The sequence below is a fragment of the Lepisma saccharinum genome, chromosome 23 (assembly GCF_977018435.1).
Source record: "Lepisma saccharinum chromosome 23, izLepSacc3.1, whole genome shotgun sequence".
NCBI lineage: Eukaryota > Metazoa > Arthropoda > Insecta > Zygentoma > Lepismatidae > Lepisma > Lepisma saccharinum.
In genome coordinates, this window is record NC_139251.1 from 21,597,464 (window position 1) to 21,623,626 (window position 26,163).

The window sequence follows — 26,163 nt, forward strand, 5'->3', positions numbered from 1 at the left end:
ATTGTATAATGAACGGTTTATAAGGAACAGGCTTTCCATGAAATTGAATGTACAAAAATATTCAATTGATGGTTCTTAATTTCAGTGAAGTTCAATTTTGACTTAAATCCTTCATTATTTGTTAAAATTAAAATGAAAAGATCAAATTTCCCAATTTTGTATTTAAAATTAATTTCCTTGAATAATGGACTCTGATCATAGCATGATTTCATTGGTAGATAATGTTTCAAGCAGTCGAGATAGAACATGTTACAACTCTGAGATATGGGCCATTTTTACAGCAAAGTTACAGAAGACAATAATGGAAAAATGAAAGTTGTAATTTCTAGAATCATGTACCACTCTTAATATTTAACCTCAGGGAAACTTTTAGTACACCTTTAACACTTCAAGGTTTGCAAGTGCACGCTTTTCAACTTGCACGTATGAATGTAGACACACACATGAACATACCCACACGTACGGGCATGGCATGAATCAGATTCTCATGAGAAATGAAATTTTGAAACCTGCTTCCCATCAAGCCGAGTTAGAAGAAAATGTAAATTTTACACAAAAATTTCACCTTGCTGGCAGTAATCAAAGTGAATGGAAAATTTATAAAATTTAGTACTGTAATGACTAATGAGCCTACAAAAGTAAAGTTATGTTCAAAATCATTTGCTAGCTCAACAAAAATTATGACTGCTCTTTTGTGGTACCTAAATTCAAGCACCTAGCTTACATTTGTCCGATTCTAGAATAGATTTTTGGGAAGAGGCTGCACTGCATTTTTCATAATCTACATTATACATTATTTTCTTTCATAAACTACTGAACAATTTTCAATGAACTTGGCACAATTGTACGTACTCAGCAGGGGTCCATGTTAGATTTCTATTATTCACCTTGGGTTTATTGCAGTGAGCCATAGTGACTCCTCCAAGGAAGTTTTTGTGTAAAATTAATTCTTTCTCCTCCTACCTGTACCTGCTGGGAGCATGGAATGTTAAAATTTCACTTCCTATGAAAGTCTGTGGTTGCCAACTCTCACCAAATAAAACTAACTTCAACGCACTATGACGAATAGTTCTCCCACAATTGTTTCTGGTACATATCTGCACATTTCAAACAGCCTATGCCTTAAAACCTCTCAGATTTTACAATAAATGCTTCTGGACAAACATACTATACACAAGGGTTTGTGGAACAATCTGATCAGAAACCAGGACATGTACAGTGAAGAATGGTACAACTTTCAAAGAGCTCCAGAGCCCTTGAAGTACATTTAATTGCCTCATACAAGCACAGAATCCATACCCAAATTTCCAACACCTTCAACAGAGGATCTAGCACAACTGTACTGGAGAGGAATTGACAAGTATGGGAAAAGACACTGGCTTTCACAATATTCCGTTAATACAGAGAACAACAAACTGAACCATTCAGGTTGTTCAAGGACCATTTTGAACTTTATATTGGATCGGTAGATTGGTTATTAGTAATTGATAAATTTGATATCTGCATTTTATTGGTATTGGCCAAAATTTCATATTGGTCCATTAAAAAAAAATAGCATCAGTCATAATTTCATCTATTTCAAGATTTAACCAGGTACAACCAAAAATTATTTCACCTTAAATACAATTGTACAACACAAATTTGAAATTAGATTGATTTTTTTGCTTGGGAAGAACCAAGAACTATAAATGTGTAAAAGAAAAACTGGGTACTCATAGGTCATAAACACCTGCCACCAGTTCTTGTGTGTATCATGTGAATCTCTCACAGAAAATCAGGCACACAAGCAAGAATAAAACAAAGGAAAAAGAGCAGGAAAACATGTGCTTACTCTAACCCACAATAATTACAATCGTGAATGTCAGGATGTGGTGTAAACCCATGCCTTGCATACAGCCTGCAAGTGTGCTTCAACTGCATGCTTTCAAGTGTCTACATTATTCAAATACACTGGTCAAAAAAATTAGGGGAGCAAGCAAGAAATCTCAAAACCAAAGTTGGTAAGTCAAAAGTAGCAATGTATTTTGATTAGGTGAGTGTGTCCTCAACCAGTACAATACATGTATATTGAGTCATTAGCACAACAGAGTTCTAGGGGTGATTTCTGCAAGGTACTGCACAAAATCAGGAGAACAGTACGGTGATAAGACAACAGAAATGGACAGATACGCAACAGATCCATACCTCTAATAAGGCGTGTGGTCGCCATGAACTGCTATGACAGCTGCACATCTGTTTTGCATGGAACCAATAACGTTATCAACAACAATCTGCGGGATATTCACCCATTCCTCCAGAAGGGCCATTTCCAACTGTTGCAGAGTTGTAGACGGCGCTGGCCGAGCAGCAATGCGTCTTCCGAGTGTGTTCAATGGAATTCAAGTCTGGGGAGGATGCTGGCCATACAATTCGTTCGATACCCTCATCCCGTAGCATGGCATCAACCAGACGTGCTCGGTGAGGTCGGGCATTATCGTCCACAAAAATGAAACAATCACCGATATCTGCAGCCATTGGGACATGAGGCCTGAGATCTCATCCCGGTACCGTAAGGCTGTCAAAGTGCCGTTCCAGATAATGTGCAGGGGGGTACTTCGACCAACACTGATCCCTGCCCATACCATTAAGCCACCGCCACCATACTGAGACACTTCGCGCACATGTACGGGATAATTGCGAGTCCCACGTTCCCTTCAGATGAGAATGCGTCGATTATCTGACTGGAGACTGAAACGCGACTCATCCGAGAAGAGAATTGAACTCCACTCTCCATGTCCCCACTCACGATGTTCCACAGCCCACTGTCTGCGGGCCCTACGCTGTTGGGCATTCAGAGGGACACACACCATTGGTCTTCTTGCATAAAGACCCCTTTCCCGCAGGCGATTTCGTACAGTTTGGCCCGAGACTCTTCCTCCTGTTGCCAAAACAAGGCTGCGTTGCAAGTCAGTTGCAGTTTGCTGCCTATTCCTGCAAGCCGACAATGCTAAGTACCGGTCTTCCCTAACAGTTGTTGACCGTGGGTGACCTTGCCCAGGCCTACTGTACCTGTCTGTTGAAATCGTGTCCACAACCTGGAAATGACACTGCATGACACACCAAGGGCTGCAGCCACCTCACGTTGTGTTTGCCCTGCTTCCATCCTCCCAATGGCTCTCCATGCGCTAGATTCCCCTGAATCGTGTTGTTCTGCCATCGTTCCTATTAAACACTACTCAACTGAATCCCACCTGCACTTACGGTCTGCCAGCAACAAACAACCGGTGTTCCCAAGTGACCTCGTGATTGCTCCTCATATCACAAATTCTGCCACGTGCCTTATGGTGTCACTAGAGAGCTCTTCATGCTGATGATTCATCACAGATGAATTGTACTGGTTGAGGACACACTCACTTCATCAACATACATTGCTACTTTTGACTTTCCAACTTTGGTTTTGGGATATCTTGCTTGCTCCCCTAATTGTTTCGACCAGTGTATTAATATCCTGAGAACAAGGATAAAAAATGTCACTGAACAATGGAGCAATTGTTATTTCAGGTTTGACAAATGCTTCCAGAAGCTACTCCAGAGTATAATGAAATCTGGTAAATATGTGGGAATGTTGGGCAAGGCAGAGGTGTACTCTAACTGTATTCAAAAGTGTTATGGCAGATACAAAACTGGTGTGATGATACACATCACTGCTAATATACATAATCTCAAAAATAAATAATTAAAACACCTTGGAAGGGAGGGGTGACAGCCAATTCAGTCAGCTTTTCATTCCATAGTGAACAGTCAGGGTGAATGAAAACCAGAACAGTGCTTATGCATACACTGTTGCCACATTTCACTTTCTTTGTTGTATTTTAAGTTTTAGTAAAGAAAAACATTTTGCAAAGTTCTGGTGGTGGAAAGGAACTTTTTCAGTCATACGTCATTTCCATGAGATAATGTGTTGTATATTTGTACATTACTGGATCGCTTGTGCATAGCCTGGTTTCCCAGCAATATTTGGCTGACACAGATGTGGGAAAAACAAAAAACTGGACCACCTGTGAATTCTTTGGCTGTGGAAGTTGGATATTTGTAAATAATTTGCTGATAAATTGGTTGTAGAGTTATTTTTCCCATTTAATGCAGACCACAAAATAAAACACGGTAGCTTAATCAGCATACACTAAACTCATGTAAAGAATATTGCAGTGGTTGCTTGTGCTACAACACAAGGCTTGGGGAATAAAAGTTATGTACCAAACATAATATTGTAAACAAATTGGATCAAGTCAAGTGATTGATTGAATTTGTGTTTTAAGTCCACTTTATGCACAGTAAGGCTAATCGGGACTGGGCCTACAGTTTAAAGTGGGATCCGAACCACTATGTGCCTCCACCGGGAGATCAGGTCAATTCAGTCCACAACTCAGATTAGTTTGAAAAATCTATTAACTCCAATGGATTGGAACAGATAAATTGTTCCACACTAATAATGGATTAAAAAATTACCATCTCAAAAAATGGCACCACGTCAATTCTGTACCACACTCGGATTGGATTTTAAAAAAACAACAAACAAACAAAGAAACATTAACCCCAAAAAATTGGACCACATCAGTTCTGTCCTACATTTGGATGGATTTTAAAAAACTACCATCCCCCCAAAATTGAACCAGGACAGTTCTGTTTCAACGCTCACATGGATTAAAAAAAATCTACTTCCGATTTAAATAGCACTACAACAATTATTACAGTACAACATGCATTGTTACTTTCACTAAACAAAAAAAAAACCTCTCATGAGGACTGGAATGTGATTCTGCTACAGCTTCAGAGCAAAAATTAAAATCCCACTGAGGAAAAACCTACCTTCAAACCAAAGCACACTTCAGTGAGCTTCTGAAAGCATGGAATAAGGAAGTACAACATATATTTGGCAACACGTCTAGGCATTATGGTTACACAGAGCTACTCTACAGAAACATAGTGTACATAGAAGAGTACTTAGAGGAAAATAATAACCAGAATAAGATTGGTAAGGGAAAGCTCACTACAAAAAAGAATTTTTAAAAAAATGGGAGCAAAGAACACAAACTTAGAATTTACAGCTTCTAAAGAAGAAAAACATAGCTAAATTCTTTCCTTTCTAACCCTACATTTATCTAATTTATTCTAGCTAACATTCCAGAACTCATCAATTCATTTCCCCTAACAATATATATATATATATATATATATAAACATATATACAAGTACTTTTCACCACTAGTCTACAATTCTTCGAGAATGATTGTTACTCTTAGATTTTTTTTTTTTTTACATGTGCAGGTTTGGACATTCTGAACACACCTCACTCATTATGAGGTCAATGGATATCACACACACTATAGTACCGTAGATTCTTTTCTGGCAATGTGTATGAAGTATGCTTAATGCTCTAGAAGTTTGATTCGTATGAAGGAGAATGTAAGTTGTAAAATATGATTTCTCTTAACTACTAACGAACGTCTACATGCTAAAACATGAACTTTTTTAGACAAACTAGTCCATATTCTAGTTCCAGTACGAAAAAGGTTAGTTAGGTACGTAAGTGATACTGATAATACTGGCGCATCACAAGCCAAAGTTTAAATATCTCAACTTACATTGTAGGATGCAGGAAAACATTTAATATCATCTTAAAACGAAATTAAACATGAAAATGAAAGTAACAGATACATCAAAAGCTGATTCAAGCTGGTCACTGTTCATTCATTCTATTGCTTGGGAGTATGTTGCAAGAAAAAAATATAACAATCGCTGAATTTGGAATGAAGCTTTCTATTTTAATCACAAAATTTATTGTAGCTGCTGTTGGAAGCCAATAATGCAGTTAAACTTAATACCTAGTAGGTTGGGGCAGATTAATCTGTATTTCCATGGGTATTGATATTGGCATATCACTTTACTGGTAAAAGTACCAATAATTTTACCAATTTGATATATCTCTAAGTAGCATGTAATTTAGTGTAAAATTCTACCAATTAGTTATTTTTACATATCCCCTGTAATGTAAACGTGTAAATATGTAGTTCATTTTCCAAAGGTAAAACTCGTTCCACTCCATCATCAGTTACAGATATCAATTGGGATGTGACAGAAACATTAATGCTCTTCATTGGACTGGTAGAATACTGACCATCGGTTAAGGTAAGTTGCTGGTATTGACAAAAATTTCATACCAGTCCATCCCTAATATGTTGTAGACAGGTCCAATCTTAATGGACCATTGCGAATGGAATGCCATTAAGATTGGAAGTCAGTAGACCTTACAAAATGAGGAGGTGAGAATTAAAGATTGTAGAATCAAGCTAATGTGATATGATCTTATGATTTAGTGCATACAGGATGTACAATGTAGAAACATTAGTGAAAAATGCAGGCTCCACCAGGACTCAAACCAAGGTCTCTAGCATACCTTGCCATTGCTCTACCAGCCTCCCTGATGGTGCAGTGGTAGCGTCGTCGCCTTGTAATCAAGGGGTCAACGGTTCGATTCCCAGTGGAGGCACATAGTGGTTCGGATCCCACTTTAAACTGTAGGTCCAGTCCCAATTAGCCTTACTGTGCATAAAGTAGACTTATAACAACAAATCAATCCAATCCATTGCTCTACCAACTGAGTTAGGCACTGTCGAAGTCACTAGTGTTCTAAAGGCAAAAGATTCCGTTGCAGAAAACTAGCACAGACAATTCCACACAGGTAATGGCGAAACATGAAAAATCAGGTGAAAACAAGGCTGGCTCAGTAGCTCAGTTGGTACAGCAATGGCCCCATATGCCAGACACCTCTGTTTGAGTCCTGGTCGAGCATGCATTCTTCACTAAAATTTCTACATTGTAATGGGGTATCCTGACCTGATAACCTAGTGATCATTGGTCAGGCTCAAGGTACTACCTAGCCACAGTCTGAGCTTTCAAGAGTAAAATCCAGCCACAGTCTGAGCACACAAGAGTAAAATCCAGACAATGTTTGCCTAAGTGTTTTTCTTGTCCCGAGTCAAACCCTACGTGTCATCCATTTGCACACCACCCAGGAGGTTAAAAACAAAAGGTGATGGGATACTTGTTGTTGTCTATTCAAGCCTTGTTCAATACCATCCAATATTACCATTAATGACTTGAATTAGCAACAGTATAAAGGAAAATTAATGTGTATGTATCTTCATTAATTTCAACAGTTCATCATCAATCTTCATTTTCAGCACCATTCTACCACCAAAAAAGTTGTGTAAAATATTAAGTAACCTCTGAAATAGCTTTAGATGGATTTGTGGAAAATAGCTGGGAGATTGTATTAGAAAATGTTGGGATACTGATTTGTGGATGTTCTAATATCTGTTAGGCACACCATTATATGAAAGTTACTTGTTTAACATATCAAGCACAACCATGCAGTGTCAATTAAACCTTTAGTAAGGATGAGGGGAGGGGGACTCAATATGCCCCTCCCGAGAAAAGTTGAATGGCACAAATTACAGTAAACAAAACATTACGAGGTTGCAACTTTATCAGCTGAAGTAGACAATCGTTCTCACATGTTACACTCACATCATCTTTACAGAAACACTCACGAGTTTGTCAGTATTACATACAGGGTGGCCAGAATTCAAGTTGCCCAACTCAAAGAGTCCTCTGTAGCTTGTTTGAGGCATCGTAGAACTCTGAAATTTGGTGAATCCACTATGCAGACCATGGGGAAGAGGATAGCAATAAAGAAAAAAAAAAGGTTCAATTTTCTGCCACCAGGTTGAAATGTGGCACTGTACTTCCATGATGGGTTGTAATAATGACAAACTGCTCCAATTGGTATGAATTTCTTTAACTTGCAATCTTGTAATAAACGAGAGATTATTTTCTGGCAGCTTCCAGCCACTAACAAATGTCTTTCTAATTAATAACTCAGCTAAATCACTTAATGTGAGTGCTGAACAAAAGTTCAGAAGTGATCACCATGCCACTAAATAAGAAAGAACATGCATTGCTGGTGGTGAAGTTGTTTTATCAGAATGGTAGTAATTACAGCACCTTGAATAATGTAGTGTGGAAAACGGCACGGTTCTGCGCTCTCCGGCTGGTTCCACTCGAAAATTATCTGCTAGAGGCGCTATTGTTGGACCCGGTGCTTGGTATTCGTCTGCTTATAATGGAAGTAAATGGAGTTTTCGCTGCAACGGCTGATTCTTTTACATGAAGCATTTCTATGAATATGAAAATTGCTATGATATTTGGTACAGTGGTCGCGAAGATATTAACTAACATTCTAGACAGTCGACAACGTACTGTTATCGTCATACTTTCGTTAATAATATGGGAGAAAAAATACGCATGGAATGCTCTTCACAACTAAATTTTTGTGTATGAATTAGGTTCATTATTATTATCATCATCATTTCCTTTAAAGATATACACACTGAAGCATTTGTATTTTTGATATTTACTGACTCTTTTCTTCTGCTTTAAACTAATCGCAGCGATGATGATAATGATGATTCCATGAAACAACAAGGGGAACCCCACAAAACTTTCTTAGTGCCATCGACATGAGTGTAAGGAAACTTTCAAACCAATGGGACAAGCGACACGGGATGTTCACACTGTCACACTAGTGACACACACTTCCAGACTGTAAAATAGCATTCATTGCACATGAGTGTCCAAACAGCAAACGACACGTTCATATGGCGTATTCGCGTGCTTCTTGTTACTTCGGTCGGACAGCTCCTTAAAGGAAGGGTGCTGAGACCGAAGCGACGCGCTACAGGAGAAGTTCCCAACTAAGTGACAAGCGACATGGTGCCTTCAGTCTATTGGCAAGCGTTCGCTGCTAATTGTGCGAACAACAGATAGGTGACACGACAAACCGCACATTACAACAACAGATCTAGGCGACACGATAAGCCACATGTGTCGCTTTGTCGCTTGTTCATCGCTCAAACTGGGCCATTTCCTCAATAGCTTGCAACATGTTGCCGTGATTTGTTGTTCACGCATGCGCGATGCAATGAGTGTCTTGATTTAGAGAGATTGCGCATCAAAGCGACAAGGGACATGCGACAGTTATCGCTTGAGGATTTCACCAACCGAACGCTGGCCTGTGCTTCTCGTCATGCTGCTACGATGTGATATGTTGCACTTGATTGGCTCGTTTCCAAGCAACATGTGTCGCTTCGGTATTAAAGTTGCCTTGGACCGCTTTGGTGTGAAATCCTCGTATCGTTTGTCGTGTGTCGCTTTGGTGTAAAATCACCTTGAGGAAACGGTGCAGTCAGAGCTTGTGTTCCTACGGTTCGAAAGGCTGCATTGATTACGGACTGCTCGCTTCCAAGCGACACTTGTGGTTTGTCGCCTCGGTATGAAATATCTCTCAGGATACTATTTATATTCTAATAACATAGAAAAATAAAACTCTAGTACACAATCCAACACCCAAATTTCAGAGTTCTACGATGCCTGAAACAGGCTACAGAGGGCAGGCACGTATCCAGAAATTCTTTTCGGGGGGGCTAAACATATATTTTTTTACAGGGGTATAGGTAGAACATCGCAAGGTTTAAGGTCGATGGTGGCGATTCAGTTCTAAAATGGGGGGGGGGGGGGGAGTTTACTTTCTCTTGGTAGACAAAGGTTGGCATTAAAAAGCCATAGTGCGGAGCCAAAAATGGAGATCAACTGTCTCCTAAACCTGCCACTGTTTAAGCTGCTTTTTTTTTTCTTTCAGAACATTATATTGGGACATTTTTTTATCACTCGACTCCTCTGTTGCAATGTACGAACGTTGTGTCTGTGCCGAAAAGATCTCAGTATATGTATGTGTTCGTTTCACGAAGCTGTTATGCAATGGACAATCCATTCGAATGTTTTGATTTGATTTATTTTATTTAACTTCGCGTTTTGTGCCTCTTGGCTAATTTGCGAAGATGGGGATGAGTGATGAAATTGATGAATGGACATTCACAAACAACCATGCCCGAGCGGGATTTGAACCCGGGACCCTTGGCATCGCAGCGCAATGTGCTAACCACTCAGCCACGGGGACCCATTCGAATGTGTCTCCCAGGTTTGGATATGATCCTTTATGGTGTTGTCGCCTGTCTTCGAAACGTAACCTTGACAAAAATCCTAATTTTCCATCCTTGTGACATGGATCTTCAAGATTTAGGAAGATATCAGTCTGAAGGCACACACACGTCGTTTGCAATGAGTGACCCAATCAACAGAAACTTTTCATACCGTAGCGGCACGACAGGCTGCACAAGCCATGCAGAAATTTTAGCGGAAAATGCAGACTCTACCAGGCATACCGTGCCATTGCTCTACAGCGACAGCAAAAGATCAAGCGAAGCCAAGGGTGACTCGGTAGCTCACTTGGTAGAACAAAGAATGGCACGGTATATGCCAGAGACCCTGGTTTTGGAGTCATGGTCCAGCTTGCTTTTTCCGCTAAAATTTCTACATATGCAACATCTTTTTGCTTTCTCTTCTCGACATTCATAAAATTTTCGGCCTTCATGGCTGCCCCTTTGTGGTAGTTAGTGTTTGAGTGTTTTTCCAAAACAGTTGACTTAAAAGTCCTTTTTTAACCCACGAAACTCTCGGACTGCATACAGGAAACTTGGTCCGGCCACTAATAAATCGTCACTCAAAACTTAGATTTTCAGTTGATCTGTGCAGCTTATTTCCTTTTTTAAATTTTTTTTAAATGGTGCTCCAATGCCCGTTACTGCTGAAATATTTACTTTAGAGACCTTCGATCTCTTCGGCTCATGACCCGAAACTAGCACTACACTGTCGGCAATGTCTTCAGCTTTTGACCCGAACCTGTAATAGTGGTCGACTTCAGCACTTTAAATCAAAATGTGTCACTAGTTCTCCCCCCCCCCCCCAAATCTCTACATCTTATAAAACTGTCAATGGACACTAACGGATCACTGATCGACTGTCACACTTACTCCTGAAGTCTTATTGAATGATTCTGTTGTACAGACCAACCGTGAAATTGAATCCGCGTATTTATATCCATATTATATTCTGGAATGTTCCGCACATAAAATGTTTTGTAGTTCGACTCCACTTCCTATTCAAGAACGTTCCCTCTCGAGCTTTTCAGAGAATTAGTAATCCAAGAATGCCCGACTCATGGCGCTGCCTTCAACAGTGCTTTGTTGTGCAACTTCCAAATGCTGACAAATCTTTAAATAACGCTCAAGTTCGTTGCGACAACACCGAAAGAGCAAGAAAAGTTTACATACAATATTAATATAACAGGGTTATCCCTCAGGTTCTACAACATTCTCCGCTTTTCCTCGATAATTATATCTCTGTTTAAATTATAATCACAATATTTTATTTCACACACACAAGCCAAAAACCTCATTTTATCTAGTGTAAATCGAAAAATTTCGGAGGGGGCTCGAGCCCCCTGAGCCCCCCCTCTGGATACGTGCCTGACAGAGGGCTCTGAGTTGGGCAACTTTAATTCTGGCCACCGGTACATTTCTTCTCAAATTTCACAACATACAGGAAAACACCATGCAACAAACAATTTTAGGTGGTTGACCTGAATGATCCTATTTTGATGCATCACACTAGCTACACAACACGATGTCAGTCATCCATGCAACGCTCACAAACAAATGAGATGCATGATATTATAAATCTGGACTTCCATACTTACAGCAATATAAAAAGAAGTCCACCAACCAGTCACCAATAAGGAAGACATTGAAGAAAAAAATGAAAATAAGAAAAACAAATACAACTTAGTACAGACCATGATTTTCTCTTAAACTGGTAATTATTCTTACTCGATTACATGCAATGTACTAGTTTACCAAACGTATACTGATACACAGTTTAACTTTGCTGAACATTATACAGATACATACATTATGTGCTTACTTGTGCATGAAATAAATTTTTAAATGAACTACTACTATTAACAGAATTTAATGACTTGCTCGACTAGAACTGAAAAAAATAAGGCAATCACTTCGTTTATGCATTTTTGAGAGTTTTTGAAAATATTGTCTTAAGTTTTAACTGTGCAAATTTTATTATCTCATGATATATCGATCTATTCTTCAATTACTTTCAATTATTATGAATATATCTATTTTTAAATTCTTACAACTTATTATTTTTTATGAGTACAATGGAAAGAAATTAACAAAAGGTACCTTCTTGGTTAAGTATTTCTAAGATTACACAAAGTGCCGTTATTATTATATTTGCAATTATAATTGTGTCTATATGTATGTTATTATTTATGATGATTTAAAGATGAAACCTAAAGTGCTTAGCAATTGTCTACGTTATCACACTTCTCATACTGAATAAAAGCGAGATAATTTTAACACTGCAAGTATAAACCCTTTCTATTAATCAAGATTAAACCTGTTGGCTGAAAAGTTCTTAACTTTGAACCCCTATGTAACATTCCATTCTTCAAAAAATGAATAGTTTTGCTTACCATACCACTACAGTTAAAGTAATTTCCTTTTGTCTGCAATGTGCTGAGCATTTGATAGCTTATATCATGTATACACTTTATTATGTAGGAAGAGAAATTAAGAATCAAATAATTTAGTATACCTAAATGCTTATCATGGAGATGTTTGTGTATGAAAGATACTGTTGAGAGAATATAGGATGTTTCCTTAGTCACAAGCATCCCATGGAATAATTATTATCTTTTAATTTTTTGTCATCTTCAAGTGCCTATATTATTTTGCTCCAATTCCACTACACTTGTAGTGTATATATTTAATTCTAAATCCCACAGCCATAAAGGCAGGTTAGAAAAGTCGATCTTGAAAATGAATGTGGTCGTTAAGTTCTTATGCATACACATTATTCTTCTTTATGAAGTGAGGTGAATTCCCTTACCCAAAAATAAGGTGGAAACTAAAATGTTGTTAAAAATGAGCAAATATGAATGATTAAACAATGAAAATACTAACAATAAAAAAATATTATGCAATACTATTCTCAGGTTGCAAACTGAAAAACTGACACCAAAATAAAACCTTTTTATATGTAACAGAAACAATTCTTCTCCATTTGTTCACATGCTATCATGTTTCAATTACAGTACATTATTATGACATTCAGTATTATCATAATGCAGGAAGAGAATTTGTACATGTCATCACAATGCAGAAATGACTACAAAAAGTTCTACCAAAACATGCAACTGTACCTTATTTGAACTAAAAATTCCAAAGATGCCCCCTCGCTTCTTCAACTTCCCTGCAGACATTGTTCCTTTGATCGTTAGAGCCTCAGGTTTGATGCTTTGAATTGCAACATGGTACGGCGGAGGAACCTCCCCGTTCTTTATTGCGCTGAGGTCTTCAAACGGAACGTCTCCCGGAGGTTGGAAACCAGACTTATACCTCTCTATCACAAGCAGTGAATCCTACAGAGCACAATAGAAAAAAACACACTCAGAACTCTACTTTGTCACCAACAATAATGAAATGTACACCTTGGTAAGAATAAACATCCTGATACTTTTTTCACACTACACCACACAAGATTTATCTAAGAGCAGCTCAAATCTAACGCCACAATGAATATTTGTACTGGTGATTGCCGACAAGATATTAAAAAAACACTTAATGATGCAGAATGTATACATTATTATTACCATCATCATCAGTACAAATATAGTTGAACGAGTTATACGTATGTCAAGGCGAAGAGAAAATAATACGTATAACTGAGAATTACTTACAAATCAGTTTTAGATACCATGTCATATCATAATTGTATTTTGAGGAACAAGGTATTCTATCGATCACTTTTATCTTCAACACACGCTGCGATACGTTATTGCTGAAACCAGGTAAGAATGCTTTTTCCCAAATCTGCATATCTGATCTCTTGATGATGGCTCAGTTTTGTTGATTTTTATAAAATTACAGCTTCTCTGATAACATCATAAACTGCCTTTAACTTGATCCATTTTTTTTTGCACTTATCACCCTAGGACCTTGCACACTGATATTTTGATCTGTTGCAACTTGAAATCTTTCCACGAGCTAAGGGCACTTGCATAAACCTGCAAAAGCTTGTCAAGAGAGTCTGAGAACTTCCTGTACCCCTAGATTACAGGACACTTTACCCCATGATAGATATGTATTTATCTATTTAAATTATAACATACTTGTGAGTGAACAAAATGAACAAGAATATAAAAAAATAAAAATTTAAATTATGGCGATTTAGTCCATGTCTGGATACTTAACACTTTCTAATAATATTTAATACCTAAAGTCATTGAAGTCCTAAGGCTTGTAATCAATAGGTTGAGTTAGTTCACTACCAATTGTCCTGTGATGATAAAGTGTATGTAAAGTTGAATAAATAATACCCGCCAATTATGAACACAGTCGCAACATGATACATGGAAGTAGGTGTACAAATACTTCTTGGACACACTGTAGATTGTTTCCAGGCTGCAGTTTGTGTTGTGTGAAGGAATGCATATTTTAAGAATTTTGTTAGTTATAATTTCTAGATTATTTTGAAAGTAGAGACAGTTAAAATTACAATATAAAAATATTACTCACCTCTTTCTCATTAATTTGATCAGCAGCTCTAATAATACCTTCTAAACACTGACTAATAATAGGAAAAACTTTCTTTTCGATTTCTGCTGAATGCTTTATAAAATTTTTAATATTTTTAATTCTCTTTTCATCCAGGTCCTGTAGCTGATGAAATACATCAGGCATCATTGAGTTGTAATGTTGATACTGAAATTCAGAAGAAAAATATTATATTTAGCTTCACAAAACAAGCTACATTGTGTGCAAAAGACTGTCATGATGCATGGATAATATTCAACATGCAATAAAGTACTTTAATTGTGCAAATGCAGTCAAGACAAATATGCATTTTTAATGTACAAACACTGATTTATATTCACATGTTTCTTCATACAAAAATAAATGTACGGCTCAATACAAAATATAACAGGATGTCCATTACAATTTCGTAGATACAAAATTCCCCCAACTTTTCCACATTTGCCAGACCAAGCCATTCGGGCAATTCATGTATTTACATATGTGTGTGAAAAGGTCACTCCATTTTAGATAACCGAACAGAAAATAACTGTTGGAGAGGGGCATCAGAGGTGTGCTTTTATAAAAAACATAATAATTATACCATAAATAATACATAATTATAGTAAAATTTAGTAACATCAACCATACAACACAAAAATTTAGTCACTGTAATAGATTGCAACATGAAAATAGTTCAAAACATAGTATACTTAGTATATGAAACTGAAGTATAATTTGTCTGCAACAAATTATACATTTCTTTTTTTCTATTCTTCTTTGTTCAAAAACCTACTTTTAGTGCACCACCACAAAAATGTTGATTTTTCCAGAAAAAGTTAATTTCCCCGACATTTACAGAAAAGTAAATTCCATGACTTATCCAGAAAATCCAGGTTTTGCAGACTGGTATATAATAAATCAATAATAAAAAACAATCTTTCATAGCATCATTCAAAGACAAACGAGAATAATTTTACTGCAGATCAGCCAGCCTCACCTTATAGGTCACATTCTAAGGGAGCTTGATCAGGCTGAGGAGACAAGCGACATGTGCTGGGAGCTGGAAAAATCAATATTTGGGGGGGAAAAAAAAAAGCAGTTTTCTCGATAGCATGCACTGTATCATCACCTCTGTCTGTTGATTGTGCTTGCACAGTGGATGCTTTTTTACAGACTTTGAGGTGCCTATGTCAATTCAGTATGCAACCTCTATGTCTCTTCAGTCTCAAAACTTACTTTAGTCTTTTTGACCTCTTATTGCTATCTGCATTAAAAATAATTTAACTGGATCAGCTATGAGAAATAATTTGTGGCACATAGACGATGTAAAAACTCATTGTAAAGTTACGTGAAAATTGTGCGAAGGCCAAAGGTTAGGCTCGGCTCAAAAGTTGATTCAAAGTTCTTGAAATAACTTTCACCTAAAAGTCTTTTTGCACTGCATAACTTGTTTTACTAATTGAAAGTGAGCACAAGAGAATGAAGCAAATTAAATCTACTATTACCAATGCACAACAACATACCTGGAGTTCGTTAGTCTTTTGGAGCTGGTTGGCGTATTCATTCTTATTGTCTTCGCACTGTTGGGACTTGATGGACATGTTCATTTTCTGCTTCTCCACCTCCGCCCTCGACAAGTTCAAATCCGCATCTGCCTTCTGGTAGTTGTCCAATGCCCGTTCGGATTCCTTGAAGGCCTTCTCATAGTTCTTCTTTGCCCTGTCCAAAGCTGCAATTTGGTTGTTCAAGTTTGCCATCATCCGAGATCCGTCCTGCAAATGCTGTTGAACAGACCAAGAAGTATTTTTAGGTTAGAATACTAAAAAAACACATCTGGTACATAAAACATAATATATGTAGTTCTTATAAGTGTAGGAGTCTTATCCACATTCACACGACACAACTCCATTCAGGAAAATGAGCAAAATACATCTTTCATCCCCTTTGAGAGCACTTTCTTATTTTTTACGGATAGGAACCAGTCATAGGGTTCTCCTTGTATGCAAGGACGAGAGGTACAATTTCTTTCTGCAAGCAAGAAGAACTGAATGACAGGGAAATCTATCATGTCTCATGTCGGGGGAGAAGCAATTATCTTGCATGGGTATTTATGAAAGTATTATTATTTAGTGGCCGCGGTGGCTCAGTCTGTAATGTGTCTGACTACCATTCTAAAGGTCCCAGGTTCGATCCCCGGCCAGTTCAAATCCGGGAACTTTTCTAATGGCACCGGCACCTGCCCAGGGGTGAAAGGCGGTCAGGGGCATGATGCTGATCACATCACCCCCACTCACGACCAGATCAAGAGTGTGTGGGGCATTACCCCCCACCCCTTATATGCCTTCATGGCCAAGCACAGGGGAGTACTTTACCTTTTTTTATTTTTTATATTACTTAATATTTAGGACAGTCACATTTTTTTAAAGTCCATTGTATGCACAGATAGGCTAATCAGGACTGGACCCACAGTTTAAAGTGGGATCCAGACTACTATGTGTCAATAATAACCCAGGACATCTTGATTACAAGTCGACGGCATTACCACTACAGCATCGGGGAGGCATGCTGTCTAAGTAACCTAGAAACATGTTTAATATAAAAATACATGAATAGAAAGGAGGAAGGTTGAAGAGCTCGCCTAGATGAGTGTCAAAACATTGGTCTGGTTATTTGAATCTGTGAAGTGAAAATTTGAAGTTAATGAGTGAAAGGGGATTTTTCACTCTCCATGGACTGGGAGCACATTTATTTCCAATATTTTTTTAACAGATATGCACCAGATATGATGAAGAAACATTACCATAATTGTTTAAAGGGAGTAGCATATTATACATGGGCGTATTTAAGGAGTAGTTCAACAGCCCCCCCCACCCCTTTTGGTTCAGTAAAATTACCAGATTTCCTGTTCTATCCGTTATAAGCAGAGACTTGTCCGTAAAAATTTCTTCAGACTTATTTTGTTCCCATAAATTACAAGCGCATAGAACAGGATACGGATGGGAAAGAAATTAATTCCACACACCAGATGGGACTGCAAAGCAAATGTCTGTAATTTCCCGATAGTTTCGGAATTTCTCTGGAAAATACTCTGAAAACTCCTGACATTTCGCAAATTCTATAATGATACATGTAATTTCTGCTCGACGCAGCTGCTTGTGAACTTATAGCGTGAATATTTTAATTTCATTAGAAGTTCCCCATATGGTTTGTTACCATTCAAGTTTTAAGTCCTCAGGTTCTAATTTTTTGATAATTTGAAATTTCTCAACTGTTTGATAATCCCGAAAGTCTAAAAATCATTTTCCAAACTCTAGATCGGAATGGGAAACTTCACCCTATTGGAGTTTGAATTGGTGTTTTAAGTCCACTTTATGCACAGTAAGGCTAATTGGGCCTGGACCTATGGTTTAAAGTGTGATCCGAACAACTGCGCCATGTGCCTCCACCAGGTATCAAACCCAGGCCCCTTTGACTACAAAGCAACGACACTACCACTGTGCCATCGGGGAAGCCATTCATTGTCCCTATTGGAGATTTTAACTGCATGTGGGTTAGCTTCAGCTATTAGTACTTCTACTCTCTCTGGGTTGAGTGGGTGAGGATTTAGAAAGAAAAATAGTTTGTGAAGAATGTGATGGTGCTGATTTAATGAGTGGTAGAATAAAGGAGTGAAATAGATAGATAATTTCAGAGAAGTATTCAAAAGCAATTTTTGTACATTGTTCAGCACATATTTTAACCCTGGCTATTGCCCATTTCTGTGGCATTTCTGCAATATTGAGACTGTCAGATCAGTTATAATTTCTTCCCCTTGAGTCTTTACGAAGGAGAGGTCCCCTGTGGTTAGCACATCATGGGTCCCAGGTTCGAAACCCGGAATGGGCATGGGCATTTGTGAGTGTCCATTCTTCTTCAATTTCATCAGGTCATCACTCATCCCGATCTTCGGAAATTAGCCAAAAGTGGCACAAAAGGCTATATAGTTTTTTCTTTGGTTTTACTTTTTACTAGTGCAAATTTTTATTCTGCCGTCGAACAACGTCAATAACACAAAAGGAGACTAGCAGTGAATTTTTTATATTTAAGTATATAAGTATTCATACACCACAAAATACAGTATTAATATTTATTAAAGGCCCAGGCACCTGACGTCTGTGGTTTACAAACGATTCCGGAATACACAGATTAGTCAGCTTCATGTGTGAATTTGTTGAGATAGACCAAACTTAGTTCTTAGAGGTTATTTCACAGAGTACTTACGTCTTCGATGTAACTACTTAGGTATTTCCTTCACTTGGCGATAAACACGCTGAAAAACACTAACTTTGAACACTTAGGGGGAGTTGGGGGGAAAGCACAAATCTTGCTGATACAGAGTTCGGTGTCTTCAATCTTCTAATCCTCCTGTCGTTGGTTCATAATAAACATGTAGCCTCTCTTCTTTAGTAACCTTTTCTCAGGTTCTGGTAGAGATACTGCACAGGCCGATAGTTCACTCACAGTTTGTTCTTTAGTCACTATCTCTCTTTCCGGCAGAGATCATGGCCGTTAGTTCAATTACAGTTTTTCACAGCCCGCGAAACCAATAACCAACGTAACACGGATCCTAACTGTATCAATGCTTGAGCCAGACTGTCTTCTCTGCAATGCACATCAACCGTTCACCAGAAAAGATGTTAGCTTATCTTGCCACCCTTTTCTCGCCAGCGAGGGCGGGTCAACTTTTATAAGGGGTGCCTTAAGATCGGTTACAAGGCGAAGTAAAATAATGCAAATAAATCAATCTTCTCAAAGTAATTTGGTTGTAAAAAATGTAGTGCAAGATAGCTAGGGAAGTACTGTAATGTTCTCAAATTGTTTTACACAAGATGGACAGAAAAGTATCAATACTCAGTAGGGTGACTTGTGAAATCGTATACACTAATAGTAGAAACTTTACTGTTGTCCATATGTGGAGGCACATAGTGGTTCGGATCCCACTTTAAGCTGTAGGTCCAGTTACAATTAGCCTCTATGTGCATAAAGTGGCCTTAAAACAATAATTCAATCAACATTTAGTGTTGTCCTTTTTTGGACCATTTTGTAGTAGAAATGAACCCAAGTTTCTCTGAACACGGTCAACACATTGAAAAATTGCAACAACTTATACCAATATGAAATGCCTATTCCTCATTCATTGGAACAATGTGTCAAAATATTGGATTGCTTGGTTGATATTTTTTACATTTTTAAATCTGAATGAAAAATGTGGCAAACAGTAATTGAAAAGACATGTCCAGGGGCTGAATTGCAGGCAGTGGAAAATTGTGACACGCTCTTGTACTCAAATATGCACAAATTGTTGGTGATCTTGGCTATACTGCCAGTTTCATCTTCAACACCTGAGAGGATGTGTTTAACATTAAGGAGGTGGAAATAATGTCCTTGCAATTCAATGGAAGATCCTCGACTAATGGACCCTGCACTGTTAAGTGTGCATACATACGAATATTAAAATAACACTGATGATGTTAGCAAGGAGGAAAAGACTAATTCTAACATTGGAATTCTTTTTTTAAAGAGAAGCTGAGATTAGCTTTTTTAAAAGCATTTTCTGCTCATTTTATGTAGAAAACTTAGAAGTTCATAGATAGACTTAATTTAATAAATGTGTGACCTTTCATGTGGTGGCAGAGTGGATTTTTATAGCCAGATTATACCTATGGATGCTATACGTCCCGGATTTCCAGGGACAATCCCGGAATGGCATAATCTGTCCCGGTGTTCCAAATAGTTTCTTCGGGATGCACAAATGTCCTAGAATCGGGTTGGAAGTAAGAAATGATTAAGACTATACTATCCTGAACATTTTTTATATTTAAATGCGTGGACGTAATTTTTAAATGCTCATTTTACAAAACAATCTAACTCTACATTCAACCACTCCCTCTCCATAATACAAGAGTTAACTACATACAGACGATACTGCAAACATCTTTGACTTCACGATGGCGCCTCCGTCTGCTAGCAGTGCTGAATTTCAGTTACTATTCTCTTCCATTGTATAGTAACCTGCATACTGCAAAGAGTCGGTGCTTTGGTGCCTATCTGTTCAGTCTGCAGTTTTCAATTAAAGTTCCCACACAATGTGGGATGTAAATGATTGATTTTTGATTGATTGATTTGGTGTTTTAAGTCTACTTTATGCACAGTAAGGCTAATCGGGACTGGACCTACAGTTTAAAGTGGGATCCGAACCACTTGTGCCTCCACCAGGTATCGAACCCGGGACACCTTCATTACAAGGCGACGACGCTAAGGATGTAAATGACAATTATGTTGTACATACATACAACTTTATTGGGTCCAGCCCCCCCTTGCTCCCTAACAAGCTACCGGTCAGTAGTGTCCCGGATTTTCACTTACGAAATATAGGAACCCTAATTGAACCAAGAGTTGAACCCCACCCCACCCTTACATGAGCTATATATACGCCCATGAGCATATATCATAAATAAGTTTCCAAACCCCTTGCCTTACTGTAGGGTCTTGTCCCAATTCTTGGCTTTCATAAATTTACTATATCAATAATGCAAATATGTATTCAACTGTAGGGATGAGTTTGAACCTATTAAACACTCTCCTTGAATATGGCCACGGAACCAGTGATGAAAGTGGACATTCCTAGCTGGGGAGATGGCTCCTCCAGTTTTGGAATATGTAGAGGAGTAGTGGTATGAATGAACATGGAGAAAATGTGGAAGATGGAGGATGTTTGTTCAAATTATCTTAGCTCGAAGGGATGCTTGATGAAAATTTTCTTAACTGGGGAGATAGCATCCGGGCCCCCCCTCGAGCACTGGATGTAAAACAACAGATAAAATTTTATAGTTTCTCATAAGTGCATTCATATAGTATTTATTACTGTGAAAAATGACATAACAGCATCAACTAACATCAAACCATCTTCCAAATGTTGGAGGATTTTATAGTACATTAGATTAATTAGGTTTGGTTGCATTGTTATCCTTTCCTGTACATATACAATGTTTCTATAGCTCTTTTCCAGTCTCACGGCGGGCACTCTATATGCTGGCAAGGGAAGTAACAAATCCAGCACGATAAGAAACGCAGCAGCCTGTAGAACGAGGTGCACATAGTAGTTCCTCCCCTCGACGTCGTAACTCTCAGGGCCACCGCTGTTGTTTGGTTGGTCTGCTGCGTATTCCCCGCTCCCCACTTCCCTGAGCATACAGAACGCTCGCCGTAAGAGTAGAAAAGAACTGTAACATTAAAAACATAATTTTCCAAGCTATTTTTGACACCTTATTTCTTCAAAATTTTCGAAGATTATTTAACATTCAACTTGTATCCTTGGAAAAATCTCCAGCAAATGGAAATAAGTTCCACAAATCCATTCCTTGCTGTTTTCACAATGTAACCAAACAATTTTTAACAATAAAAATTAAGTATTATGTATAAATGCAAATTTCTGCGTTAATTATGTTACCCACACACAGCAGAATTAATATGGTTGCACAATAAAATCAAGAGAGTGTATTACCCTTTTCCTTTCATCTTTGAAGTCCTTTACAAGGATTGTGACTTCTCTGATGACATTGGACTGAAGATTTTCCGCTATCACTTCATGCTGTCCAGCCAGGTCATTTATTTCAGTCATCACCTGCTTGAAAGCTTTGCATGGGGTGAATCTGAAAAGCAGAAACAAAATAACATATAAGTTCCGCCTTGGATTTTCAATTCAAACAGTTTTTCTTAAATGCAGTCAGGATAAAATTACAGCTCTTAGAAACCTGCTGAAGCTCCTACAACTTACACTCAATAATGAAAATCAACCTTGCATCTTGACTTTATCAATACCCTGTTTCTCGGCGAAGAAATGTGAAAGAATGAATGATCGGAATTTTATGCAAATTCTTCCGAATATACATCACGCCTTGTCCCAGAAAATAGAGCAACTATTTTTTGTCTGCTATAAGAACGAAGTCAATGTAAACAAATACATGCGACTTCTGATAAGTCCTATTGGTTGTTGCAATGGCAGTCATGCAGGAATCTTGTGCATAGGGATATTGTACATACCATAATGCCATACCGCTCAACGTAGCTGCTATATTGAAGTTGAGTATCTCATATTTTGAGCTATACAGTTATAACCAAGATATTCATGGACAAAATAAGATCAGAACTAACACACAGGAAAAGAACTAGTAGTTTCAAGAAGTTTCGTTTACATTAACTTAGTTCTTACAGTGCATGGACAATACAAACCTTTCTCTTTACCTAAGGATGTATAACAGCAAAGTCAAAATCCTGAGTGGTTCAATAGGGTATCTGCCAAGCAAGAGACCTGCGGTGAGTGTTCCAAGTGGGAATTATTCTATTCTAAGCTGTTTTTATAGTAAGATAATCGGTGTAAAGTAAACTGTCAGCTTAAGTGTAACCATAGTTCAAATAATAATAATTTCTGGGGTTCACCCATCCTCTAATCAATGTTTTTTTAAGGGGGTTGACCAGAGAGTGGTGTTTAACACATCACTTCCAGTATGGTCGAGATGCCTCTTCTTGTGCGTGTGGGTGTGTCCAAACCCGGAGAGAGAGGGGGGGGGGGGGCATTTGGAAGGAGCCCTGTAAAAATTAATGACAATCTAAAGTTTTATATATTTCACCCATGTACTTTCATATCAGTCACAGTAATGTATGTTATTTATTACAAGGGCGTTGCAGAGCAGGAACATTTAACTTCAAAACTGAAGGAATGTTTATTGAGAGGGCAACACTATTGAGGAGGAACATATGCCTCCTTTGCGACCCCCACCCTTGTAAAAAATGTCCATGTATATCTGGTGGCCACTCTAGAACCATGATAAAATTTAAGTATAATTATCGGTTTTCAAGGGGAACTTTCCAAAAATTCAAGGACACAAGCAGATGCTTTCTCAATTTGAACATTAGTTATTACCGGCCTCTCATCACCCATCCACATACACACTCAAATATACGAACAATACAAAGGGTCTGTGTGATACCAACGTATTCAAACATTCTAATTCAATTCATTTAAACAGTACATATATTTAAAATATTTAGTTTAAGGTGCAGAGTTTACATTTGCCATTTCACATACTCAGACTCGAAATACATCTACAAAGACATAAGAATTTCACACTCAAATTTACCTATATAATCAACTTCGAATATCTAATTTTGCAATCATTTTCCGTCGGATGGATTGTTCTGCAAAGGACACTAGCAAAGTAAATGAATTGAGAGAATTCTGTTTCATTATCCACGGCGCTTTCTTCTCCTTCTTCGAAAAATAAAAGCTAATTTGTGAAATACTTGCCTCAAGGCATTTATAAATGTGTAAATTCAATGGGATTTGGATTAATAAAAGATGCAATTTTTCGCGTCTAAGGAGAAAAATTCACGCAAAATTCCTGGAATTCAAGGAATTCTCGATGAGTAGCCACCATGTTAATGCTTATGGTTCATGTCAGTTTTGTGATCTGCAACGGTTTGGGTAAATGAAGTTGTCCTGGTTTTGATTCAGGTAAAAAAAAAATACAGTACTTAATATAAAAAAATGAGGAACCATGAGCCATGACTCCCCTCCTTCATATTACTAATTCCCTGGCACGTCACTGGACGAGGGAATGAACTTACAACAGCAGCAATTTTAGCTTTAATTCGACCCTTTCTTTTTTTCCCAACTAACGGAAACTACCTTCAATGGATGCAAAATAAAAGGGCCCAAAGCAAGAACGAAAACTGCCGTCCAGTCTTCCTTGAGGTCAAATTCCAATCGTGAGAAAAAAGGATTCGGAGTGGACAAGGATGCCACCGACTGCACGCACAGGGCCCTCCACTTGCACGCTCGACCTGCCCTCGGCCGTGTTCGGAAACCGAAAGCTTCCTTCCCACAATTATTTCCAGGTCTTGAACCACACCAAAAGGCATGAAAGTGGTAATCACTACATATCACCGCCTGATAGCTTAATATAATTAGCATCATTAGTTCTGAATTATTAGGAGAGTATACTGTAAACAAGCACACATGACTTACGAGGCATACTATTGGTTAATATTTTTTGGCAGCTGTTCCGCTAGAACACGTCACGTAACTAAGATGGCATGGAGAGGTTATTGGACTGTATTTTAAGAACTGTACACCTACGAACAATACAGAATGGACGATTTTAACTCAGAATTGACCACACGGCAACAGATCCTCAATCGCGTGCTTTATTTACGACAACTTCGCTCTTACATTAGACAGTCTGTAGTATGAATTTTACCACATACAAAAATGTTTCTGGCTTCTTGGCCCCTGTCCAACTGATTCCGACAATAGTGGTTTTATGTATACAGTGCAACCCCGATTTTACGTTTCCGCATTACATACATCCAATCTTCATGGTCAAAATAGAGCAAACTGTTATAAAATTTTCCCGCATTTCAAGATATTTCATCTTGATTCCCTGTAAAACGTAAAATCGAGGTTCGACACCATGTTCTTAACGGTCGAAGACGCTTACAGCAGCGACGGCGCCAGAAAAATGAGTGATTTATTTGATTTGGTTTACTTTATTTCGAATTTCTGCCACTTTTGGCTAATAGCGAAGATGAGGATCAGTGATATGATGATATTGGTAAATACACTCACAAAGAACACCCATGCCCTTGCCGGGATTCGAACCTGGGACCCGTGGCGTATGGTAACCACATCGCCACGGACGCCGGCATGGGGATTTCCTGGAGGACTGAAATATTTAATGAACACCTAAAATACACCACAAAATGTCTATTGGGTATTCATTCATCTAGATTTTCTAGTTTACTGCGGACAGGTGTCCGCCATTTCTTTGAGGAAGCTTCGAGTCCACTTTATGCACATATAGGTTAATCGGAATTGGACCTACAATTTAGAGTGGGATCCGAATCGTGCCTCCACCGGGTATCAAACCCAGGACGGAGAACAGAAATCCGCCCCTTACTGATAAACAAGTCAGCGGTCAGGAAGTGTACAGCTCTCAGCATTCGTGCAAGTGTCAACTCCAAAACATCTCCGTTAGCATTTCCCTCACGCAAGTGTTGCCTGCTAAGATGGCGCCTCGAGCGTTGATGGATTGATTGGAAGAGGATGGCCACCACGTCCTTCTTGGAAGCGTGACCCATTGCGTTTAACGGCTCGCACCGCTAACTGTAGTTCGAATTGGTCTTGGTCCCCCGGCCCCACACATCCGATAGATAATTCATATTAATTTAACGGTGTCTATGAAACATGTCGTCTGACAGGTGAGGCATCACAATTTGCTGACAAGAGGAATCAACTAAAATAGAAGTGCGGCGGCGAAGGTTAGTTCATGTAGCTAAATGGCGTTATCTCGTACATCGGTAATTCCCAACTGACGTGTGTATACACTAGCATACGCAGGGAGGAGCTAATGGGGGCCGCAGCCCCTACCGAAATTTTGAGACAATAAAAAAATTCAAAACTGAAGTGGTACATGCAAAAACCAACCTTCAAATTGCCTAGATTACTATTTTCAGCTTTGAACGCTTTTTT

General features: G+C 38.4%; 1 protein-coding gene across 2 annotated transcripts in view; it reads right to left on the bottom strand.

Annotated features, from left to right (window-relative positions):
- Cip4 (formin-binding protein 1-like Cip4) overlaps window positions 1-26,163 on the bottom strand; it is a 202,038-nt gene that overhangs the window by 15,125 nt on the left and 160,750 nt on the right. For both annotated transcript variants that reach the window (XM_083144549.1, XM_083144548.1), the window contains exons 4-7: window positions 22,138-22,285; window positions 16,118-16,375; window positions 14,595-14,780; window positions 13,220-13,438 (exon numbers count right to left, since the gene is read on the bottom strand). In XM_083144549.1, coding sequence (XP_083000675.1) covers window positions 13,220-13,438; window positions 14,595-14,780; window positions 16,118-16,375; window positions 22,138-22,285 — 811 coding nt within the window. The remainder of the gene's footprint in view (window positions 1-13,219; window positions 13,439-14,594; window positions 14,781-16,117; window positions 16,376-22,137; window positions 22,286-26,163) is intronic.